The 19,955-nt window shown below is 45.2% G+C and overlaps 1 protein-coding gene across 1 annotated transcript in view; it reads right to left on the bottom strand.

Annotated features, from left to right (window-relative positions):
* LOC110532369 (cystic fibrosis transmembrane conductance regulator) overlaps nucleotides 1–19,955 on the bottom strand; it is a 41,551-nt gene that overhangs the window by 12,583 nt on the left and 9,013 nt on the right. The window contains exons 7-17 of the mRNA XM_036979287.2: nucleotides 19,522–19,647; nucleotides 13,947–14,064; nucleotides 11,576–11,704; nucleotides 10,537–10,629; nucleotides 9,280–9,456; nucleotides 7,342–7,533; nucleotides 4,395–4,489; nucleotides 2,261–2,347; nucleotides 1,380–1,932; nucleotides 751–1,011; nucleotides 377–505 (exon numbers count right to left, since the gene is read on the bottom strand). Coding sequence (XP_036835182.2) covers nucleotides 377–505; nucleotides 751–1,011; nucleotides 1,380–1,932; nucleotides 2,261–2,347; nucleotides 4,395–4,489; nucleotides 7,342–7,533; nucleotides 9,280–9,456; nucleotides 10,537–10,629; nucleotides 11,576–11,704; nucleotides 13,947–14,064; nucleotides 19,522–19,647 — 1,960 coding nt within the window. The remainder of the gene's footprint in view (nucleotides 1–376; nucleotides 506–750; nucleotides 1,012–1,379; nucleotides 1,933–2,260; nucleotides 2,348–4,394; nucleotides 4,490–7,341; nucleotides 7,534–9,279; nucleotides 9,457–10,536; nucleotides 10,630–11,575; nucleotides 11,705–13,946; nucleotides 14,065–19,521; nucleotides 19,648–19,955) is intronic.

The following is a 19,955-nucleotide window of genomic DNA, read 5'->3' on the forward strand; positions in this document are numbered from 1 at the left end:
GAGGGAGTTGAAAGTCTGTGTTGCCCAGCAACAGCCCCAAAACATCACTGCCCTAGAGGAGATCTGCATGGAGGAATGGGCCAAAATACCAGCAACAGTGTGTGAAAACCTTGTGAAGACTTACAGAAAACGTTTAACCTCTGTCATTGTCAACAAAGGGTATATAACAAAGTATTGAGATAAACTTTTGTTATTGACCAAATACTTATTTTCCACCATAATTTGCAAATAAATTCATTAAAAATCCTACAATTATACATCCGTATAATGCATAGAAGGTGATTCTGATTCCCTCTAATACAGTACTTTTATTGTTTAGTATAGTATCTCCAAGACAGGTATTATCTAATGCTATCATTTAATACCGTTTCTTTACCTCTACAGCGAAGACAAGGAAGATGAAGATGAGGACGTAGACGAGGTTCCTGTTGGTGAAGATGTAACGCAGGTAGGTGTTCCACGACGTCGTGTCGAACACGTTCTTGCGCTCGTCTGCAAAGCATTGCTGCAAACAGACAAAAGATACGTGTTCGAATGAAACACTCGAACCTAGCTGTTCTTAGTGTTTTGTCTTCAAATGTCTCGGTTCAAACACTGGTGCACTTTCGGTGACGTCCCCTGGGCTATTCCTTGACCCTAACCCTAAACTTAACCTTTACCCTAACCTCCATGTGCTCATGAAGACCAGCAGTTACAGAGGAAAACATCCAACCTGCCTTGAACCCAACCAGCTCCCTTCACTGAACCTACCTCCATATCCTGCTCGTCCACATCCTCGCTGATGTCATAGACACTGTCTTTGGACAGGCGTCGTGCGTAGATGTCCAGCTCAGAGGCCAGCTCGCACTGCGGCGTGACGGACAGCTTCTTCCTGAAGGACGTCTGGAGCTGCTCCCTCCTGCCCTCCCCCCGGGCGTTGGTGATGAACTGCAGCACAGACTGGCGGCGCTGCCCGCTCAGGTGCTGCAGGCCATGATGGTACTGGTTCCCCCGCGGCAGCGACTCTTCAATCTACAATAAATAATAATATAACATATGCCATTTAGCGGATGCTTATTGGCAGACGCACTTCATTTAGCAGATGTACATGCAATCAAATCAATGAATCAGTCAGATGCACGGGACAAAGCAGCGTAGTGTACACAGTGCAATGAAATGCTTAGTTGAAATGCGAGCTCTCCTCTCAAAAATTAGAAAAACAGCGCAATAAGAATACTTTGAGCCGGTTCCCCAGACTCAAACTAAGCGTAGTCCTGGACTAAAAAGTATTTTCAACAGAGATTCTCCATTGAAAGCATTGCTTTGTCCAGGACTAAGCTTAGTCTGTGTGCAAGAAACCTCCCTTCAGTCAAAGAAGATAAGTAGAGAAGCAGCCTCACCTGATCGTCCTCGGGCACCACTGAGAACTTCCTCTCTGACAGCTCTCGCACGGCATCCTCGATAGTGGTGGACCCGGGTGGAGGAGCCTGGGCTTTCTGGGATCCTGCACCGATGAAGGAGAATTTACGGGCCGGGGCTAACGGATTAAGGATAATTGACTGTTTACGTTTTTCCGCTGCTGTGAGACCGTCGCCCCCGGCAATGGTGATGGCTTGAGGACCATTGTTTGTACAGATGATCGGTGGCGGGGGCTGGCGGAAGGACTGGTGGATGGGTTCGGGGCCACGGAAGACGGCAGATTCATCGATAGAGACGCGTCGGAGGGTCTCGGTGAGGATGGAGCTGCGGCGTTCGGCGTTGATGTTGTCGTAGGCCTCCAGGCCCAGGAGCAGGGAGCTGAAGTCTGGTCTCTTGGCCTGCAGCTCGGAGAAGGAGCCGTAGAAGTAACACACTCCGTTGTGAAGCAGAAGGATCTTGTCCGCTCTCTTCAGGTGCTCCAGCTTACTAGTGACCACGATGCGAGTCTTGGAAGACATCAGTTTACACAGACACCTGGCAGGAGAAAATACATGTATCCTTTGTTTAGTTTATCAAACTTTACTTTAGGCATTTCTGTTCAATCATGTGCTCATTTCTGGGTGGGAAGTTGCTGATAACACAAACATCAAAAATCAGACCAAAGGTCATGATTGTCAGAGAAAGTTACATTTCCATGAAAAGCCCTTTGATCGACCAAAATAACATCTCACCAACTTGACCTTAACCTTCTCTCCTCTCCTTAACCATTCACCCTGCTCATTCCACCCAGCCCAGACCAACCCTCCCCTATCCTCCAGGCCCCGGCCAATATTAAAGCCTCAGTGTTGAGCCACAGACAGACCTCTCAAAGATCTCTTTCTCAGTCACAATGTCCAGGTGGGTAAAAGGTGAATCCAGTAGGTAGAGGTCGGCGTCTTTATACACAGCTCTGTAATAGCACACACAAACACAGAGAGAAACAAACACACGGAAACGTGAATGGAAAAAAGTCATAAATTAAATAGGCCTTTAAATGAGGAAGTTAAGTCCCTGTGGGATTCAACTCAGTTTAAGTGATACATTTACTATGACAATATAGCCAAACTGACAAATGTGTATTTTGTTAAGTGGGAGCAAATGGGCACCCAATACAATAAAACCAATAAATAATGAATATGTCGGAACATTGGAATATACAGTACCAGTGAAAAGTTTGGACACACCTGCTCATTCAAGGGTTTTTCTTTATTTTCACTATTTTCTACATTATAGAATAATAGTGAAGATTTCAAAACTATGAAATAACACATATAGTAACTAAAAAAGTGTTAAACAAATCAAAATATATTTTATATTTGAGATTCCTCAAAGTAGCCAGCCTTTGCCTTGATGACAGCTTTGCACAATCTTGGCATTCTCTCAACCAGTTTTGATGGGGTAGTCACCTGGAATGCATTTCAATTAAAAGGTGTGCTTTCTTAAAAGTTAACTTGTGGAAGTGGCATCAAGGAAATGGGTGGCTACTTTTTAGAATCTCAAATATAAAATATATTTTGATTTATTTCACACTTTTTTGGTTACTACATGATTCCATAGGTGTTATTTCATAGTTTTGATGTATCCATTATTATTCTACAACATAGAAAATTGCAAAAATAAAGAAAACAGAAATAAAACCAATTAGATCATAGAACACCACAGTTACAGGAGCTGAACTAACAGTCAAATGAAGAAAATAATAATAATATTGATTCGGTAGTAATCATCTTTTTCATTGGGCATTATGACCATTAGGATGCACTATCCATGCATACATTGTCCCATAACAGCAGTCTCGTGGGCAAAACAACACAAGATGCATTCTGCCTTCAAGAGTATCAAAATCAAATCCATTCTTTTTTGTCACATGCGCCGAATACAACAGTGAAATGCTTACTTACAAGCCCTTAATCAGCAATGTATTTTTAAGAAAAATAAGTGTTAAGTAAAAAATATTGAACAAATAATTAAAGAGCAGCAGTAAAATAACAGTTAACAGGCTATATACAGGGGGTACCGGTACAGAGTCAATCAATATGCGGGGGCATCGGTTAAGGTAATTGAGGTAATATGTACATGTACTATAGGGGGGGTCAATGCAAATAGTCTTGTTAGCCATTTGTTTAGCTGTTCAGGAGTCTTATGGCTTGGGGGTAGAAGCCTGTTTAGAAGCCTCTTGGACCTAGACTTGGTGCTCCGGTACCGCATGCCGTGCGGTAGCAGAGAGAACAGTCTATGACTAGGGTGGCTGGATTCTTTGACTATTTTTAGGGCCTTCCTCTGACACCGCCTGGTATAGAGGTCCTGGATAGCAGTAAGTTTGGCCCCAGTTATGAACTACCCTCTGTAGTGCCTTGCGGTCAGAGGCCGAGCAGTTGCCATACCAGGCAGTGATGCAACTGAGGATAGGCCTGGCCAGTATCCTCGCCCTCTGACCTCCACTTAGGATCACCCTTCCCTGCATAAGGGTCGTCTACACCATGCTCTCGATGGTGTAGAACTTTTTGAGGATCTGAGGACCCATGCCGAATCTTTTCAGTCTCCTGAGGGGGAATAGGCTTTGTTGTGCCCTCTTCATGACTGTCTTGGTGTGTTTGGACTATGATAGTTTGTTGGTGATGTGGACACCAAGGATCTAGAAGCTCTCAACCTGCTCCACTACAGCCCTGTCAATGAGAATTGGGGTGTGCTCAGTTCTCCTTTTCCTGTAGTCATGTCACATTCCATTGACATTTCCATTTTAGAAAGTACTGTAAGTATCGGAATATACATCCATGTATACACAACAGCAGTCTCATGGGCAAAACAACACAAGACGCATTCTTCCTTCAAGAGTATTATGTCACATTCCAGAATGAGTGTTTCCACAGGACGTACATGCTGAGAGACAGGTGTGTGTGTGTGTGTGTGTGTGTGTGTGTGTGTGTGTGTGTGTGTGTGTGCGCACCAGTACGTACCTGGCCAGGCCTATCCTCGCCCTCTGACCTCCACTTAGGGTCACCCCTCCCTCCATAAGGGGCGTCTTGTCTTTCTCCGGCAGCAGGGCCAGATCCTGAGGGGAGAGCAGGGGAGGGTTAGATAAATGTTTGAGACATAGACATGCACACCCACACACAAAAACATGAAAGGTAGGGGAATTGGAATGTCAAAGCAGTAGTAAATGTATCGGGGAAAACAAAGAGAAAAGTTCAGTGTTAGTAGACATAACAGACTGAAATGTCAGCTACAAAAATATAAACAAACAGTTTGTTTATGTCATTTACTCCTGAAAAAAGGTGGTTAAACTGGGCACTGACTCAGTTCAACATCCCCTAGTTTTTCAGTCAAGTGTTTAAATGTGAAATAAAATAACCTGGGGCCTGGTTAAAAGATGATCTAAAGTACCGTGTGACAGTTATATAAATGAGTTTTGCAAATCCAATTACTTTTTCATATTGGTATACAGCTTCAAAGCAATCAAATCACATGTACTTAAAGCTGCAGTTAAGGCTTTAAGTACAGTAGCTGAAAGACAGAAAGGTGGAATTTCAAAAGTCTAATTCCACCACATCAAACAAGATACACTGAAACATCGAAAGAGTATGAAAAACTTCACAAATGGCCACTAAAAAACAATTTGTCATTTAGAAAACATCGATATGAGTCAGAAACATGTACTTTATTGTCAAAATTAACTACAAAGGTTAAATGGGATTTTTTGATAAAATATCGTTTTGTGAGACTTGTGGTCGTGACTGCATCGCAAACGTAAATGAAGGTTGGGTTTGTTTCAAATCTGCCCACATGCCCACAGCAGGCAACGCACAAGTAATCATCAATTTGGAGTGCAGCTGCAAGCAACCCGATCATAATGCCTGTGGTAAATTTGGATTGACTATGGGACTAGTTAGGGATGATCGGTTAATAACACAATGTACATGGGACAATATGTTCAAATTTGTTAAAACATGTTATGATTTGTTAAAACATGTTAGAAATTGTTAAAACAAAATATAAATTGTAGAAATTCATATACAAATATTGAAAACATTTAAGGAGAAAACTCAAAGGTGTGAACAAAATATTGTCTCATTTATATTGTGTAATAATTTATCCTAACTAGCCCCGGAGCGAGTCAAACCAACTTAGCCACTGTTGCACACCCGCCAGCTGAAGCTAATGGGCAAAATTATTTGCCTAACTATTCCCACATGCGAACACACACCCAAGACACCCACATCAAATCACAACCCGAAACCAACTCACGTTTGAATTCAGTCATGGCCGCTAGCATTAATTTTCGTAATGAACCAAATCTAAAAACGAGGCCAAATCAGGAAGTGCAGTCGCCCTTTAATAGCTAGATGATTTCAAACACAAATGTCTGAAACATGTAAACCAACATGTGAAAGAATGAATTTAGTCATACATAAAACCTCCTACCTTTATAAACGCTACTTCTGCTATCCAAACGGAAGGCATTGGGAATTAAGTTCAGAGGTTGTTTAACAGGTCGTAAAACACAGCAAGTGGAGAAAAGGCACCGTGTCTCAAACTGACAAAAAAAGCGTGGCTAGCGCTACAAGCTAACTATTCTCTCACCATAAACCTTGGTTCTGGGTGCTGAGATTACAAGCTAGCTAACTGTTAACGTGCAAAATGATTGGGGTTTACAAGAAACAGCCCACCCATGGACATTTTCTGGTCCTAGGAGAGGTCGAAAAATAGACTGGAGCATGATCACACAGTCTGATACGTCTGGGAACACAGATGTCTTTTTATCCTCTCGGTCTCAGACCACGTATACCAGATTTCTTTTGTCATATTCTCTTTTGAGAGATGGAATATTCATGACTCCTCTGAAGTCACTCAGTCGTTGAGAGTTTGGATGCAGGTGAACATTACACAGTTACAGAAGAGTTGAAAGGTCAGGTCAAAAGGTGCTCATTGGGAGCTGTCAAAGGGTTAAAAATAGGTGCATACAGTAGTGTTTGCTTCGAAACAGGCAACGACACACTTGGGCCTAGGAGACGTGGCACATCATCAGAGCTGTTCCATAACGTATTTTGTAACAGCCTTTTTCAACGCAGCGGTTTACTTCGCACTTATTGGGGGGGGGGGGGGGCGGGCTGGCGCACATTTCAAACAGTGCCTCAAGACGCCTCAGGTAACACACCATCCAAATGATCTGCGCCAAATCATCAATACCCCCAGGGCATGAGCGGTGCCAGTGTGCCACTAATCATTTTCACGCCATCTCAGTAGTCTAAATGTAAAAAAACAATAAATGCTACTGTACAGTAGCTCTGTTGCACAGAGTTTTCTGGTCAGGTCACGTACACAGAGATAGACAGAAACACAGATTGACAATGAATGCTCTAGTCTAGTCTAGTCTACATCCATGCTTGTGACTGAGCAAGCTGATATTCCGTCCCAATGACATAATGTGGGGTGTCCATGGCAACGGGAGTGTCAGGGACAGTAATCCAGTGACACGCCCCCCCCACTCAACACTGGGGCTCCACACAGGGACGGAAGGGTGTGTGTGTGTGTGTGTGCGTGCGTGCGTGAACTGGAGAAATATGACATCTCAACTCCTCACAAAGGCTCCTGGGTAGACAGCCAGGTGGAACATATGAGTCAAGGGAGGAAAAGAGAACAGGGCTAGGAATAAGAGATGAGCAAGAGAACATGGGGAGGTAGAGAGAGTAGAAGAAAAAAAAACATCTGGTAAAAAGAGGGGATAAAAATCTTTTTTTTAATGAACGTGGATGGAAATAAAGCAAAGACAGAGGAAAGCAGAAGTAGAGAAACATCCAACACGACAACGTCAAAGACCATACCTGAGACCAAAACAATTCTAACCAAGCTAACAGCCCGACAGACAATATGACAGAGCGACAGCATATTTCCCTCCATCCGTACCTCCTCCAGCTGACAGGCCTTGATGACAGAGGTGTAGCGGAACTCGTCGTAGGTCAGGCCAAACAGGATGTTGTCACGGATGGTTCCGGGCATGATCCAGGAGGTCTGGGGGGAGAAGGAGATCCGCCCACTGTGTCTGATCTTCCCCTCCGACGGGACCAGCTCCCCCAGGATCATCATCAGCAGGGAACTCTGGGGTGGGGGGGGGGCACAATATCCGAAGCGTCGAGCACAATACATGTGATGGGGTAAAATTGTGTGTTGATTTTTTGGGGGAAGTAATTCCCAGCACCATAAAGGAGATAAGCTTGGTGGTGTGTGTTAATCCTGTTGTGAAGGGAAGAAATGTCAGAACACCTCTGAACACTATGGAGTAAAAATATGCAGAGAGGGGAGAGATACTGTATATGTGCATCCCTAATCTATGTACAACATTACGCCCTGGAGAGAGAGGAATAATAATGTATTCTATGATATGCTATCCACTTCAGCTCACCGGGGGAAGGGATGGCGTGTAACTGTAGGTAGGGGGGCAGACACTCATCTCCAAACCTCGGATTGACTGCACTTAATAGCACCAGTAGAGGTGGAATTGAGGCATAGACACAAAGTGAGATATTTATAATATTAAGTCTTTCACTTTGTCTCAACATGTAATATATCTCAATCACATGAGGCTGGTGGCACCTTAATCGGGGAGGAGAGGCTCCTGGTAATGGCTGGAGCGGAATAGGTGGAATTGTATCCGATACATCAAACACATGGTTTCCATGTGTTGGATGCCTCTATTTGCTCGGTTCCAGACATTGGCACCGTCAAAGGGTGCCACATTTCCAACAACTCAGTTCATCATATTTCTGCCCTGCTTGAGCTGCCCCGGTCAACTATAAGTGCTGTTATTGTGAAGTGGAAATGTCTAGGAGCAACAACAGCTCAGCTGCGAAGTGGTAGGCCACACAAGCTCACAGAATGGGACCGCTGAGTGCTGAAGCGCACAGCGCGTAAATATCGTCTGTCCTCGGTTGCAACACCCACTACAGAGTCCAAAACTGCCTCTGGAAGCAACTTCAGCACAAGAACTGTTCGTTGGGAGCTTCATGAAATGGGTTTCCATGGTCGAGCAGCCGCACACAAGCCGACGATCACCATGCACACTGCTACTTGCCCGAATGCATAGCGCCAACTGTACGTTTGGTGGAGGAGGATCAATGGTCTGTGGCTGATTATCATGGTTCGGACTATGCCCCATAGTTCCAGTGAAGAGAAATCTTAACGCTACAGTGTGCTTCAACTTTGTGACAAGAGTTTGGGGAAGGCCCTTTCCTTTTTCAGCATGACAATGCCCCCATGCACAAACCAAGGACCATACATAAGTGGTTTGTCGAGATCGGTGTGGAAGAACTTGACTGGCCTGCACAGAGCCCTGACCTCAACCCCATGTAACTCTTTTGGGATGAATTGGAACGCCGACTGCGAGCCAGGCCTAATCGCCCAACATCAGAGCCCGACCTTACTAATACTCTTGTGGCTGAATGGAAGGAAGTTTACTCAGCAATGTTCCAGCGTTTACTGGAAAGCCTTCCCAGAAGAATGGAGGCTGTTATTGCAGCAAAGAGGGGACCAACTCTATATTAATGCCCATGTCCTCCTGTGTCTCAATAATATTATTATCTTGAGCTTGGACGCTGCCATTGGAGGCGACCAACTCAAGCAGTAGCTTTCGCCGACTTAAAAGTAAGCATTCCCTCAATGGCTGATGGCCGATGGCAAAGCCGGACACCCGATGGCTGTAGCGTAGCAGGGACGTTACAGGGACTGCAGTTGGCACATTTACAGAAATGTTGATTCATGTACATTGTTCCTGCCAATTCAAATATACAAAGGCCCAGACCTTGTCCGTCCAGCCCAGTGTTCCCAGACAGTGAGTGGTAGTGGTACCTTCCCAGAGCCGGTGGATCCAGCCACGGCCAGCATCTGTCCCTTCTCCAGGTACAGGCTGATGTTCTTGAGGACGGGTGTGACATACAGGTTTGTGAAGAACAACCCTGCGTCACCGTTAGAGTGGCCGTTAGCCTTGTTCTCCTGCTTAATTTTCTCAAAGAGCTCCCCGATACCCTGGAGAGGGGGAAGAGAGTAGGGTGTGAAAGAGAGACGGGGGTAGAGAGAGAGAGAGAGAGATATTAAATTGAATTTTCTCTCATACAATATGACTAGAACAGCTTGTTTGAAAAAGTGAGCTCACGTGCATACATTTCTGGCTGTAATAGGAATACTAATTGGGCATAAAATGGAAAACAGACTGGTGAGAAAATGCTATGATGAAGGCTTTACGCTGAAATGCGTCAGCCATCCGGCCGAGAACATTTTCAATATTCTGGGAATCACTGAGAAATAAGAGACTCTTGCCAGTATATTACTCAAATGTCATTATTGCCCCCTAATCCATCAACAATTCCATTGAAATCAAATCACTGGTGAGGGTGAGACTTCTGTAGGACAGTGGTTCGCAAACTGTGGGTCATGCCCCCCCCCCCCCCCCCCCCAGTGCGAAAGTTGCAATAGTAGAATGCACAAGGTGCAATTTCGAAATTGGGTAGTGCATCATCAGTGTTCCTCTTGTCATGTCAGTCATTGCATACCATAGAGAACTTGTCAGAAATGTCCAGATCAATTAGCTAGGTTTTTTAGAGTATAGATTTCAGTCACTCAGATATCACAAAATTGCAATACAATTAGCTTTAAACCTGCAAAATGTTCTCTCCGCCGAAAAGAGGGGTGTGAATAGTTTGTATCATGAACGGTGCTTGTGCCCATAGAAATAGACTTGCCGCGCGAGGGGGGGTGGCTGAGTGGTTGGTTTGTTTAACCATTAACCTGGGTGACATTTTATGGGGTAGTGATTTTCCCAGCATATAAATGGGTTGGGTTTAGAATAGTTTACCACCGTCTAGCATAGCATTGCTGTTGCTTATCTGAATTAGTGCACAGTGTCTGAACACAAATGATTTTCTGCCTACTTGGGATGGTCATAAAACGTATCCATAAAATGAAATACACTGCCTGTGACATTTCAAACTGATAATGTTACTCTGTGGTAATGAATTGCCTTTTTCCTAGATAGTAGTAGGATCATTCTCAGGAAGAATAGAATGCATACATACACCTGCACGCACGCACGCACGCACACACACGTACTTCATCCCAGGAGGCGGTCACATTCACCAACTCTATCTCAGTGGTGGTCAGGTTGTACTCCAATACTTTGTACTCCTCTTTGCAGAGGTACTCCTACAGGATAGACAATGGATAACAAAACAAGAACGTTATCTTGGCAACAACAAGTCAGGTCAATACACACGCGCACACACACGCGCACACACACACACACACACACACACTCTGGGTATAAATATAAACAGTAGTGTAAGACGAACGTAAAGCATGTGTTGTCCGACTGTAGTGTCCTGTGCAGTATAAAGACAGAATAAACAGCATGTTCAGGAGACCGAGAGGAATTACTGATAAGATTGATACAACAACTGTACTGTGATGGCCTTTTTGGCTGAGGATGACATGTGTGTCTGTCTCTGTCTATTTCATGATGTGCCTTTACGGCAAGGCGGTGTGAAGGGCATGTGTGTTTCTTGGGGTGCAGTCGGGGTGGGGGTGGGGGGGGGGGGGGGTGTTTTGGATTCCAGATGTTGGACTGAGAAGATGACTCCAAATAATCATGTACTCAAATACTCATGTATGTGGGTCTGGTCTGGTGTGGGTATGCGGGTGTGTTTGTGTAAGCCAATTCCCGTGTCTTCTTTAGACATGATGTCAACAACATTAAAAATATAACGTAACTTACATAACCACCAAATGTAAATAAAAATAGCTCATTAACAAAACCAGAGTTATCATCAACCTATGTTAACAAGCACTCCTCTCCCCTCCACTTCCTCTTGTCAAGTCTGTACATTCCACAGGCAAATGTACACTATATACAGTATCAATAACTATAACAGGTGCTCCTCCAACCCAGGTGCTCAATCCCAACCATTACAGCCCTCGACCAGACTTCACCCAAGTAAAATGCCCAATTTGACAATGTCTCAAAGTTCCAGTGTACTGTACCACATCTAGATGAACGTTCAAATCCCATCCATCCTTCTCACCTCCCCCTGTCCTTCCCCCATTTCTCACTCCCTCATTTACTCCCATACCCATGTACACAAATCCGCTTCACCTCTATCTTTGTGACCAGCGCCAGCGTGTCGTACCACATCTGTATGGAGCCGGGCAGCTGTCTGGTGAGGGTCATACGGAGCACCATGCAGTAGGAGGCAGTGGTGAAGATCCGCCTCAGGATAATGCCCTGTAGAGATCAGATTGAGATTGTACTTTATTAATCCCAATTGGGAGAATTCCATAGATTTCTAACCTCAATGTCAGAGTTTAACCTCAATGTCCAGCACAATGTCAGAGTTTAACCTCAATGTCCACCACAATGTCAGAGATGAACCTCAATGTTAAACTCTATTTCTATGTGTTTGGCCGAGTGTGGTTCCCAATCAGAGGCAGCTGTCTTTCATTGTCTCCGATTGGGGATCATACTTAGGCAGCCCTTTTTCCCTCCTTCAGTCTGGGATCTTGTCTTTGTTTGAGTGCATGTAGTTTGCACGACGAAGCTTTTCGTTCGTGGTATTGTTTATTGTTTTTTTTTCTTGGTGGAACATTTAAATAAAAGAATGTACGCCTACCACGCTGCACCTTGGTCTCCTTCCGACGACAAACGTTACACCTGTGGTACATTCAATTGATTGGACATGATTTGGAAAGGCACACCTGTCTATATAAGGTCCCAAAGTTGACAGTGAATGTCAGAGCAAAACCCAAGCCATGAGGTAGAAGGAATTGTCCGTAGAGCTCAGAGACAAGACTGTGTCGAGGCACAGATCTGGGGAAGGGTACAAAAAAAATACCTGCGGCATTGAAGGTCCCCAAGAACACAGTGGCCTCCACTGTAAAGCCGCCTGGCCAAACTGAGCAATCAGGGGTGAAGGGCCTTGGTCAGAGAGGTGACCAATAACCCGATGGTCACTCTGATAGAGCTCCAGAGTACCTCTGTGGAGATGAGAGAACCTTCCAGAATGAAAACCATCTCTGCAGCAGTCCACCAATCAGGCCTTTATGACAGAGTGGTCAGATGGATGCCACTCCACAGTAGAAGGCACATGACAGCCCGCTTAGAGTTTGCCAAAAGGCACCTAAAGGATTCAGACCATGAGAAACAAGATTATCTGGTCTGATGAAAACAAAATTGAAATCTTTGGCCTGAATGCCAAGTGTCACGTCTGGAGGAAACCTGGCACCATCCCTTCGGTGAAGCATGGTGGTGGCCGCATTATGCTGTGGGGATGTTTTTCAGCGGCAGGGTCTGGGAGACTAGTCAGGATCGAGGCAAAGAGGAACGGAGCAAAGTACAGAGAGATACTTTTTTTAAATTATTATTTACACCCATTATTATTTGACCCTTTTTCTCCCCAATTGGTAGTTACAGCCTTGCCCCATCGCTGCATCTCCCGTACGGACTCGGGAGATGCGAGATTCAAGAGCCATGCGTCCTGCGAAACACAACCCTGCCAAGCCGCTCTGTTTCTTGACATACTGCTCACTTAACCGGAAGCCAGCCGCACCAATGTGTCGGAGGAAACACCATACAACTGGCGACTGTGTCAGCGTGCATGCGCCCAGCCCGCCACAGGAGTTGCTAGAGTGTGATGGGACAAGGACATCCCGGGCCGGCCAAACCCTCCCCTAACGGCGCTGGGCCAATTGTGCATCGCCTCTTGGGTCTCCCGGTCACGGCCAGCTATGTGACAGCTCGGGATCGAACCCGGATCTGTAGTGATGCCTCAAGCACTGTGATGCAGTGCTTTAGACCGCTGCGCCACTTGGGAAGCCCTACAGAGAGATCCTTGATGAATACCTGCTACAGAGCACTCAGGAACTCAGACTGGGGCGAAGGTTAACCTTCCAACAGGACAACGACCCTAAGCACATAGCCAAGACAACGAAGGAGTGGCTTCGGGACAAGTCTCTGAATGTCCTTGAGTGGACGCTCCCCCTCCAACCTGACTGAGCTTGAGAGGATCTGCAGAGATGAATGGGAGAAAATCCCCAAATGCAGGTGTGCCAAGCTTGTAGAGTCATACCCAAGAAGACTCAAGGCTGTAATCGATTACAGCTGTAATCGCTGCCAAAGGCGCTTCAACAAATTACTGAGTTAAAGGGTCTTTTGTTTTATATATATTTTTTGCAAAATAAATGTAAAACCAGTTTTTGCTTTGTCGTTATGGGCTATTGTGTGTAGGTTGATAAAACATTTTAATCAATTTTAGAACAAGGCTTTAATCTAACAAAATGTGGGAATACTTTCCAAATGCAGTGTATGTGAAAATGGTGCACTTCCTTTATTAATCACCAAGTGGAAATTCATTGGTCGTACTTTGTCATAGTAAAAAACAAACAATACAAATACAAATACTCACCACATAAAAAACATCCAAGTAAATAAAAAATGGATATAAATATACAAAGGCCAGTGGAAAAAGTACCTTGCTGAGGGCGTGTGGCACAATGGCTGACACGATGACCAGGATGGCAGAGAAGAAGTAGGAGGCGCTGTAGAAGTAACGCAGAGAACCAATCTTCCGCGTCAATGACATCTCATCCCTGTAAGAGGTAGGTGGGGGATTCATTTTATATAATACTTCCTATTACGTAACCTCTCTTACGTTTGTATTTTAAATCATTTTCTTATTCATTGGAATTATTCGGTTTTCTCATTGAAAAAACATAGTTTACGCCAAATTTGGACTAGACAAGGAAGCCAAGGTCACAAGACGCCTTGTCAAAGGTCTTGACGCAGAGGCGTCAATAGGTGGACAGACATCAACAGGGGAATCCAATTATGTATTTAGGCCCAATTCACCCAAATCAGACAGGGATTAAACACTGGCAATTGACTCAAGGTTTGACTAGACTACACAATGCAGGAGTGTTTCTCTGATTGGCTTTGTTTGTGAATGTCGTGTGTCATGATCATAGATGGCAATTAATCCTCCCTTTGAGCTTATTTAATGGAATTTAAGTGAAAATATCTTGATGGGAATCTTATTTATTAATGAGAGTCACTGGTCATCTATTCCAGCTAACAGTTTTTGATTTCCAGAAGATCTCTGGTGGATGGGATAGTGTTCCTACCATGACCTTTCACCTCAGAGTATTAGTGTTAGAGAAGGGATGGGCAACTCCAGTCCTCAGGTGCCTGACTGGTGTCACACTTTTGCCCCAGCCCCAGTTAACACACATGACTCCAATAATCAATTAAACATGATCTTCAGTTTAGAATGAAATGAGTTTAATCAGCTGTGTTTGCTAGGGATGGTGAAAAGATGTGACACCACTCTGGCACCCGAGGACTGGAGTTGCCCATCCCTGTGTTAGAGTCAAAGCATGATCACTTTCCCCATAGTTCTCGGAATGTTACCAGCAAACAAAATGTGGGCTCAATGCATGCTAAAATATGGGTCCCGAGTAGGGTGCCAATATTGGGCCAATGCGCTTTTGCTCATCTGCTCATGGGCTTATTTTAGGCTAAGTGAAAGCTGCCTTACCAGTAATGTGCTGCCCACACTGGGAAAATGCCTTGGGGGCCAACGTGGATTTTCCCAGTGTTGTCCCAGTGTTATTTTGGCATTAACATGTGTCACATATCAGTTCGCAAACAATGTAGCAAAAAATGAATTGAGTTAATAAAGCCGCATATAAACATGGTCTCTTTTTTGTTTTCTTGAATAAGGCAGCTACAAAATGTGTTTAAGCAGAAAATACAGAGTGTAGGGGTTGGTAAGCTTCTCTAGTTGCATTGTGATTGGCTCAGTGTTCTGTCACTCTTGGGAATACTACGTCACTGCAAAATCTAAAGGGAGAGATTGTCAAATCAAATTAAACACACTGTTTGTATTTGACCATTATTCCCAGTCACCTTGCTGTGGTTAAATGCGGTGGTTCACACTTTCAGTTTTGCGCGAATGCTGCCATCTATGCACGGTTTCTGGTCTGGGTAGTTTTTAATAGTCACAGTGGGAACATCATCCTCTATACACTTCCTGATGAACTCAGTCACTATGTCCGTGTATACATCAATGTTATTCTCAGAGGCAACCCAGAACATATCCCAGTCTCGTGATCAAAACAATCTTGAAGCATTAATTCCGATTGGTCAGACCAGCGTTGAATAGACCTTAGCACGGGTACTTACAGTTTGAGTTTCTGCCTATAGGAAAGGAGGAGCAGAATAGAGTCGTGATCTGACTTGCTGAAGGGAGGGCGGGCAGGGGAGGGCCTTGCAGCCCCCTTGGGTGCTGCCATAGATTTACATTAGAAGTGTCCATCTGGCCTCCCGAGTGGCGCAGCGGTCTAAGGCACTGCATCACAGTGCCCGGATTCGATCCCAGGGTGTGTCACAACCGGCTGTTGTGACAATTGGGCGGCGCACAATTGACAAATCGTCGTCCGGGTTAGGGGAGGGTTTGGCCGGGGGGGCTTTACTTGGCTCATCTCACTCTAGCGACTCCTTGAGGTGGGCCGGGTGCCTGAAGGCTGACTTCGGTCATCAGTTGAACGGTGGTACAGTGACACATTGGTATAGCTGGCTTCAGGGTTAAGTGGACGTGGGTTAAGAAGCACGGTTTGTTGGGTCATGTTTCGGAGGATGTGGGACTTCCCCTTTGCCTATCCCGAGCCCATTGGGTAGTTGCAGTGATGAGACAAGATAGTAATTGGATTGCAATTGGATATCCCGAAATAGGGGTAAAATGCAAAACAATTGAATAAATAAAAATAAGTGCCCATCCAAGAAGGCTCAAGGTCATTGGCCACAGATAAAATTACATCAAATCACATTATATCTACCGTAGCTTTGATTGGACTGCAAGCTAGACAAGCAGTGATCATCATGAATCACGTTGATAATCTACTGTCACGGATTCCCCCGTTACTGCTGCTCATTCCGTTCAGCAGCTCCAGAGGTCTACGTCACCAGCACTCTAGGCGTCACTGAACTGGATTCATTACCACTAACCCCGGACTGATAGAACAGAAGCCTCTGGTAAGACACGGGGTGGGGGCCTATGCATATACGTGAACAACAGCTGGTGCACGATATCTAAGGAAGTCTTAAGGTTTTGCTCGCCTGAGGTAGAGTACCTCATGATAAGATGTAGACCACACTATCTACCAAGAGAGTTTTCATCTGTATTTTTCGTAGCTGTCTTACATACCACCACAGACCGATGCTGGCACTAAAACCGCACTCAATGAGCTGTATACCGCCATAAGCAAACAGGAAAATGCTCGTCCAGAGGCGGCGCTCCTAGTGGCCAGGGACTTTAATGCAGGGAAACATATCAGTTTTACCTCATTTCTATCAGCATGTTAAATGTGCAACCAGAGGGGAAAAAAATCTAGACCACCTTTACTCCACACAGAGAAATGTGTACAAAGCTGTCCCTCTCACTCACCAGAATTCTATCCTCCTAATTCCTGTTTACAAGCTAAAATTAAAGCAGGAAGCACCAGTGACTCGGTCTATAAAAAAGTGGTCAGATGAAGCAGATGCTAAACTACAGGACTGTTTTGCTAGCACAGACTGGAATATCTTCCAGGATTCTTCTGATGGCATTGAGGAGTACACCACATCAGTCACTGACTTTATAAATAAGTGCATCGAGGACGTCATCCCCACAGTGACTGTGCGTACATACCCCAACCAGAAGCCATGGATTACAGGCAACATTCACACTGAGCTAAAGGGTAGAGCTGCCGCTTTCAAGGAGCGGAAGCTTATAAGGAATTCCGCTATGCCCTCCGACGAACCATCGAACAGGCAAAGCGTCAATACAGTACATTACTAAGATCGAATCGGCTTGCAAACTATTACAGACTACAAAGGGAAGCACAGCCGAGAGCTGCCCAGTGCCACGAGCCTACCAGATGAGCTAAATACGAGGTTCGAGACAAGTAACACTGAAACATGCATAACAGTATCAGCTGTTCCGGATGACTGTGTGATCACACTCTCCGCAGCCGAGTAAGACCTTTAAACAGGTCAACATTTACAAGGCCACAAGGCCAGATGGATTACCAGGATGTGTACTCTGAGCATGTGCTGACTTACTGGCAAGAGTCTTCATTGACATTTTCAACCTGTCCCTGTCTGAGTCTGTAATACCAACATGTTTCAAGCAGACCACCATAGTCCCTGTGCCAAGAAAACTAAGGTAACCTGCCTAAATGACTACCGATCCGTAGCACTCAGGTCTGTAACCAGGAAGTGCTTTGAAAGGCTGGTCATGGCTCACATCAACAGCATTATCCCAGAAACCCTAGACCAACTCCAATTTGCATACTGCACCAACAGATCCACAGATGATGCAATCTCTATTGCATTCCATGCCACCCTTTCACACCTGGACAAATGGAACACCTATGTGAGAATGCTATTCATTGTCTACAGCTCAGTGTTCAACACCTAAACACCTCCCTCTGAAACTGGATCCTGGACTTCCTGACGGGCCGCCCCAGGTGGTAAGGGTAGGTAACAACACATCGGCCACTCTGATCTTCAACACGAGGGCCCCTCAGGGGTGCGTGCTCAGTCCCCTTCTGTGCTCCCTGTTCACTCATGACCTCATGACCAGGCACAACTCCAACACCATCATTAAGTTTGCTGATGACACAACACAGACAACGATGAGACAGCCTATAGGGAGGAGGTCAGGACCTGGCGGTGTGGTGCCAACCTCTCCCTCAACGTGATCAAGACAAAGGAGATGATTGAGGACTACAGGAAAAAGAGTACTGAGCACGCCCCCATTCTCATCGACGGGGCTGTAGTGGGACAGGTTGAGAGCTTCAAGTTCCTTGGCGTCCACATCACCAACAAACTAACATGGTTAAAGCACACCAAGACAGTCATGAAGAGGGCACAACAAAACCTATTCCCCCTCAGGGGACTGAAAAGATTTGGCATGGGTCTTCAGATCCTCAAAAGGTTTTACAGCTGCAACATCGAGAGCATCCTGACAGGTCAGCCTCCGACCGCAAGGCACTACAGAAGGTAGTGCGTACGACTCAGTACATCATCGGGGCCAAGCTTCCTGCCATCCAGGACCTCTATACCAGGCGGTTTCAGAGGAAGAACCTAAAAATTATGAAAGCCTCCATCCACCCAAGTCATAGACTGTTTTCTCTGTTACCGCACGACAAGTGGTACCGGAGCGCCAGGTCAAGGTCCAAGAGGCTTCTAAACAGCTTCTACCCCCAAGCCATAAGACTCCTGAACAGCTAATCAAATGGATACTCAGACTATTTGCATTGCCACCTCCCCCTTTTCTACACTGCTGCTACTCTCTGTTATTATCTATGCATAGTCACGTTAATAACTCTACCTACATGTACATATTACCTCAATTACCTCGACACCGGTTCCCCCATATTGCGTCTGTACCGGTACCCCCTGCATATAACCCAGCTATTGTTATTTACTGCTGCTCTTGTATCTCATACTTTCTTTTTTAGGTATTTTCTTAAAACTGCATTGTTGGTTAAAGGGCTTGTAAGTAAGCACTTCACGGTAAGGTCTACACCTGCTGTATTCGGCGCATGTGACTGGGCTTGGTGTGGGCTGGCCCGTGTTGGGCTGGTGTGGAATTGGTGTGGGCTAGCCTGTGTTGGGCTTGTTGTTGGGTTGCCTGTGTCAGGCTGGTGTGGGCTAGCCAGTGCCCACCTTGCCCACTGAATACCAACATGGGGCCAATGGAGTCATGTTTGCTGAATTGCCTTAAAAATTGCTCGTTAGGTCACTTGGCTCTGTTGATGTACAGCACGTGTCAAACTCATTCCACAGAGGGCCACGTGTCTGCAAGTTTTCATCAACCCTTGTATTCGATTGATGAATTAACGTCACCAACTAGTTAAGGAACTCTCCTCACCTGGTTGTCTAGGTCTTAATTGAAAGGAAAAAACAAAAACCTGCAGACACTCGGCCGCCGTGGAGTATGACACCCCCGATGTACAGTATTAGGTTGTAGTTAGGTTATGGAGGGTTTTGTATGTGTGTCTTACTGTCTGATGTTCTTGATGATGGTCTCCATCACCTCCTCCCAGCCGTAGGCCTTCACTGAGTGGATGTTCTCTACTATCTCTGAGGTCAGAGCCAGGCGACGACTGATCATCCCTGCTCGTTTCTGCCTGATTATAGGACCCCCCCACACACACACAAACACACACACAAACACACACACACACACACACAAACACACACACACACACAAACACAGAATAAGACACGTACAGTGCCTTGCGAAAGTATTCGGCCCCCTTGAACTTTGCGAACTTTTGCCACATTTCAGGCTTCAAACATAAAGATATAAAACTGTATTTTTTTGTGAAGAATCAACAACAAGTGGGACACAATCATGAAGTGGAACGACATTTATTGGATTATTTCAAACTTTTTTAACAAATCAAAAACTGAAAAATTGGGCGTGCAAAATTAT

This window comes from Oncorhynchus mykiss, chromosome 1 (assembly GCF_057628025.1).
Source record: "Oncorhynchus mykiss isolate SJ-2025 chromosome 1, ASM5762802v1, whole genome shotgun sequence".
NCBI classification, from domain to species: Eukaryota; Metazoa; Chordata; class Actinopteri; order Salmoniformes; family Salmonidae; genus Oncorhynchus; species Oncorhynchus mykiss.